Here is a 6,000-nt window from a genome sequence, read left to right as displayed (position 1 = left end):
CCGTCCCCGTGCAGTCTACTAATTGTTGTTTATTACACGCCTATTTCGAAGAAGATGCTAAACATAATTTCAAGGTTGTCCGGCAGATGGCGAGGTGTGGGCAAAGAGCTTTGGTTGGATTCTGAGAACGCGCGTTATCCCATCCATTCCATCCACACAGCCCTTACACAGGGACAGAGGAGGAGGCCAGTTGTTGTGTGACAGTAGACAAGGCATGGATGATGCTATCCTGAAGGGACCACAGAGATGCTGTCACTTGACTGTATCTGCTTTGAAATGCGTTTGATCTCTTTACAAAGAAAACGTTATATTTTCTAACGAAAAATTTAACGTAAGTAGAGACTGTTGTTTCTGTTTTGAAAGAAAATGTCAACTTCAAGTAGTCTTTCAAAAAGAACAGAAGCCTGGTAAAATCGAAAGATAAAAGGAAAATACTGTCGGGATGTCGCCTAGTGTAGGTTAATCATAATTTCTCCATGAGGACCAGAAAATGCTCAAATTTCTCTACCTCACGGGTGCATTTTCCGTTGGACCCTCTTCAAGGGCCATCTGCAGGGGTCGCTTCCCTTTCCCGCCCCTCTTATGTAATCGATCCATGAATAAGGTTTCAAGCCAAGGTTTATTTTTTTATCGGAAGGCATCGTCCACCAGTGTGATACAGCCGGGGCTGCATGGATAATGTGCAGCAGATATTCTATAATAAACAAGACGTGTATTTACGATGATGGGACCGCGGACACCGATAGAGCCAGGTAAGGACTGAATTGATATGTGGAATTGTCACGTGACTTGGACTCGAGTATTTTGCGACTTGAGACTTTACTTGGCAAAAAGAAAAAACACTTGCCAATCGACACAAATAATGGGCTATAAATAGGGTACATAACATTACCACTTCCTTTACCCTGGCCAGAGGGCAAGAGCGGACAGGACCCATTGGCTGTAGTTGTTATCAGTTGCCTAGTTGATCAGACTGACATCTATGACTCGTGACTTAACTTGGACTTGAGCTGTATGAGTCTCGAGACTCGATTTGTCATCTCATGCACAATGTAAGCCTATCTGTCCTTTATATCGGAGTGCTGGAGGTCTGTGCGTTCTGTTCTGTGTCTTGACCAAACAGATTCACAGAAATCACAGGTTAGGCAGGCCGGGCACAAAGCACGTCATCTAGCAAAGCGCGCGCCGCTCCACTGTCCTCCGGTATTTTTTATTTAGCAAACGTAATAACACATCACTCCCGACATACAAAAGCAAGAACTCTATACAGAAATGTTGCAGCAGCCTACACCTAAACTACATGGGAAGAAAACGAGACGATTTCTCAGTCTGATCAACTAGGCAACTGATAACAACTACAGCCAATGCGCCCTGTCCCCTCTTGCCCTCTGACCAGGGTAAAGGAAGTGGGAATGTTATGTAGCCTATTTTATAATGTCGTATGTTTTTCCCCCAACACCGCTTTCCATCAATTTGTATAGCAGACCCTCATGCAACAAAACATGAGAAGAATTTGCCTTTGTTTTGGTTTGTTTGTCATTTAGGGTGTGCAGGGTGAATACGTGCTCTGTCGTAAAGTAATTTGGTAAAAAGCCAATTTGACATTTGCTCAGTACATTGTTTTCACTGAGGAAATGTACGAGTCTGCTGTTGATGATTATGCAGAGGATTATCTCTCTCTCTCTCTCTCTCTCTCTCTCTCTCTCTCTCTCTCTCTCTCTCTCTCTGTCTGTCTGTCTGTATGTCTGTCTGTCTGTCTGTCTGTCTGTCTGTCTCGCTCGCTCTCTCTCTCTCTATTTCTCTCTCTCTCTCTCTCTCTCTCTCTCTCTCTCTCTCTCTATTTCTCTATTTCTCTCTCTCTCAATTCTATTCTATTATTGGCTTGGGAAACGTTAACATTGCCAAAGCAAGTGAAGTAGATAGTAAACAAAAGTGAAATAAACAATAAATATTAACAGTAAACATTACACTCAGAAGTTCCAAAATAATAAAGACATATCAAATGTCATATTATGTATATATACAGTGTTGTACCAATGTGCAAATAGTTAAAGTACAAATGGGAAAATAAATAAACATAAATATGGGTTGTATTTACAATGGTGTTCACTGATTGCCCTTTTCTTGTGGGTTATGAGGCCACTCCAGCCTGCCCATTCTATCATGATGACCGTTTACAGGGATGAACCATATAGTCATTACCCACCTGTGTGCACTGGAGAGCTCCCTCTGTACTTAATGTACTGTATGAGAGCTCCAGATAAGGAGTTGGGACTTTGGGCATGGTAAAAAGATGAACCCTAAAAGCACAAAAATATTTCGAGCCCTAAAAGCACCAACATATTTCGACCCCTAAAAGCACCAACATATTTCCACCCCTAAAAGCACCAACATATTTCCACCCCTAAAAGCACCAACATATTTCGAGCCCTAAAAGCACCAACATATTTCGACCCCTAAAAGCACCAACATATTTACACCCCTAAAAGCACCAACATATTTCCACCCCAAAAAGCACCAACATATTTTGAGCCTTAAAAGCACCAACATATTTCGAGCCCTAAAAGCACCAACATATTTCGAGCCCTAAAAGCACCAACATATTTCGACCCCTAAAAGCACCAACATATTTAGAGCCCTAAAAGCACCAAAATATTTAGAGCCCTAAAAGCACCAACATATTTCGACCCCTAAAAGCACTAACATATTTTGACCCCTAAAAGCACCAACATATTTCGAGCCCTAAAAGCACTAACATATTTCGAGCCCTAAAAGCACCAAAATATTTAGAGCCCTAAAAGCACCAACATATTTCCACCCCAAAAAGCACCAACATATTTTGAGCCCTAAAAGCACCAACCTATTTCGAGCCTTAAAAGCACCAACATATTTAGAGCCCTAAAAGCACCAACATATTTCGAGCCCTAAAAGCACCAACATATTTCGAGCCCTAAAAGCACCAACATATTTCGACCCCTAAAAGCACCAACATATTTCGACCACTAAAAGCACCAACATATTTCGAGCCCTAAAAGCATCAACATATTTCGACCCCTAAAAGCACCAACATATTTAGAGCCCTAAAAGCACCAACATATTTAGAGCCCTAAAAGCACCAACATTTTTAGACACCTAAAAGCACCAACATATTTTGACCCCTAAAAGCACCAACATATTTTGACCCCTAAAAGCGGCAATATATTTCGACCCATAAAAGCACCAACATATTTCGACCCCTAAAAGCACCAACATATTTCGACCCCTAAAAGCACCAACATATTTCGAACCCTAAAAGCACCAACATATTTCGACCACTAAAAGCACCAACATATTTAGAGCCCTAAAAGCACCAACATGTTTCGATCCCTAAAAGCACCAACATATTTAGAGCCCTAAAAGCACCAACATATTTACACCCCTAAAAGCACCAACATATTTCCACCCCAAAAAGCACCAACATATTTCGAGCCTTAAAAGCACCAACATATTTACACCCCTAAAAGCACCAACATATTTCCACCCCAAAAAGCACCAACATATTTTGAGCCTTAAAAGCACCAACATATTTCGAGCCCTAAAAGCACCAACATATTTCGAGCCCTAAAAGCACTAACATATTTCGACCCCTAAAAGCACCAAAATATTTAGAGCCCTAAAAGCACCAACATATTTACACCCCTAAAAGCACCAACATATTTCCACCCCAAAAAGCACCAACATATTTCGAGCCTTAAAAGCACCAACATATTTACACCCCTAAAAGCACCAACATATTTCCACCCCAAAAAGCACCAACATATTTTGAGCCTTAAAAGCACCAACATATTTCGAGCCCTAAAAGCACCAACATATTTCGAGCCCTAAAAGCACCAACATATTTCGAGCCCTAAAAGCACCAAAATATTTAGAGCCCTAAAAGCACCAACATATTTACACCCCTAAAAGCACCAACATATTTCCACCCCAAAAAGCACCAACATATTTCGAGCCTTAAAAGCACCAACATATTTAGAGCCCTAAAAGCACCAACATATTTACACCCCTAAAAGCACCAACATATTTCCACCCCAAAAAGCACCAACATATTTCGAGCCTTAAAAGCACCAACATATTTAGAGCCCTAAAAGCACCAACATATTTAGAGCCCTAAAAGCACCAACATATTTTGAGTCCTAAAAGCACCAACATATTTCGACCCCTAAAAGCACCAACATATTTCGACCCCTAAAAGCACCAACATATTTCGACCCCTAAAAGCACTAACATATTTTGACCCCTAAAAGCGCCAACATATTTCGACCCATAAAAGCACCAACATATTTCGAGCCCTAAAAGCACCAACATATTTCGAGCCCTAAAAGCACCAACATATTTCGACCCCTAAAAGCACCAACATATTTAGAGCCCTAAAAGCACCAAAATATTTAGAGCCCTAAAAGCACCAACATATTTCGACCCCTAAAAGCACTAACATATTTTGACCCCTAAAAGCGCCAACATATTTCGACCCATAAAAGCACCAACATATTTCGAGCCCTAAAAGCACCAACATATTTTGACCCCTAAAAGCACCAACATATTTCGACCCCTAAAAGCATCAACATATTTCAACCCCTAAAAGCATCAACATATTTCGACCCCTAAAAGCACCAACATATTTAGACTCCTAAAAGCACCAACATATTTCGACCCCTAAAAGCACCAACATATTTCGAGCCCTAAAAGCACCAACATATTTCGACCCCTAAAAGCACCAACATATTTAGACCCCTAAAAGCACCAACATATTTCGAGCCCTAAAAGCACCAACATATTTCGAGCCCTAAAAGCACCAACATATTTCGACCCCTAAAAGCACCAACATATTTCGACCCCTAAAAGCACCAAAAGGGGTCTTCTTTTTTTTTTTACCCCAAACTGGAAATGATGGCAAAAATACATTTTCTGTCAAACAGTAACACTTTTTATTTTATTAACCTTTAGTAACAAAAGTAAATGTTTAAAATCCCCAAAATAAGCATATTTTACAAACATTTTTGAAAAATTTCACACATTTATGGACAAATTCTATGTTTAAAAATATACGTTTCTGTATGTTTTTTATGTTTTGAACAGTTATTTTGATCAATTTCATCCATAGCAACTCGTCATGAACATTGTTCTGTAATTCATTAAAAGTGTTGTGTTTCTGTGGTACTCAGATGCTGAGAAATTGGCGATTGAGCTAATCTGACATACCAGTACTACCAAAAATAGCCACCGATATGCTATATAGGCTATTTGTGCACCGGTGCCAATAGTCTTTTAGCTCTAACTTTGGAATGCTATGGGCTATCAACTCAGTTCGAATTACATCTGAAAGATGAGATGCAACTTGTTATAGAGACATTGACTGGAAACGATTTATTTTTATTTACATTTGAGTTATTTTTGAGTTATTGTGACTGCCACGCCCCCCAGGGGCCACATCTGCGGTGGCTTCATATCTACAGCGGCTTCGGAAAGTATTCAGACCCCTTGACTTTTTCCACATTTTGTTACGTTACAGCCTTATTCTAAAATTGATTAAATAAATACAAATCCTAATCAATCTACACACAATACACCATAATGACAAAATGAAAACAGGTTGTTGTGTTTTTTGTGCAAATTTCTAAAAAAAACTAAAACAGAAATACCTTATTTACATAAGTATTCAGACCCTTTGCTATGAGACTCAAAATTGAGCTCAGGTGCATCCTGTTTCCATTGATCATCCTTGATATGTTTCTACAACTTGATTGGAGTCCACTTGTGGTAAATTCAATTGATTGGACATGATTTGGAAAGGCACACCCATGTCTAAATAAAGTCCCACAGTTGACAGTGCATGATGTCCGTAGAGCTCCGAGACAGGATTGTGTCGAGGCACAATACTTCATCATGATAGACCATGGCTATTACTGATGAATTACAGGCACCACCGCTGCTCGTCTCAAAGCACTGATGGCAGCAGCGAGT

At 40.0% G+C, this 6,000-nt stretch overlaps 1 protein-coding gene across 1 annotated transcript in view; it reads left to right on the top strand.

Moving 5' to 3' along the window:
* Positions 1-721: 721 nt before the first annotated feature.
* Positions 722-6,000, top strand: part of LOC311144394 (potassium channel subfamily T member 1-like) — a gene marked incomplete at both ends in the record, with an annotated part of 142,492 nt that continues 137,213 nt past the window's right edge. The window contains one exon of the mRNA XM_084180407.1: positions 722-752. Coding sequence (XP_084036533.1) covers positions 722-752 — 31 coding nt within the window. The remainder of the gene's footprint in view (positions 753-6,000) is intronic.

The sequence above is a fragment of the Coregonus lavaretus genome (genome assembly GCF_964263955.1).
Source record: "Coregonus lavaretus genome assembly, chromosome: 17".
NCBI lineage: Eukaryota > Metazoa > Chordata > Actinopteri > Salmoniformes > Salmonidae > Coregonus > Coregonus lavaretus.
This window is presented reverse-complemented; position numbering and strand designations above follow the sequence as displayed.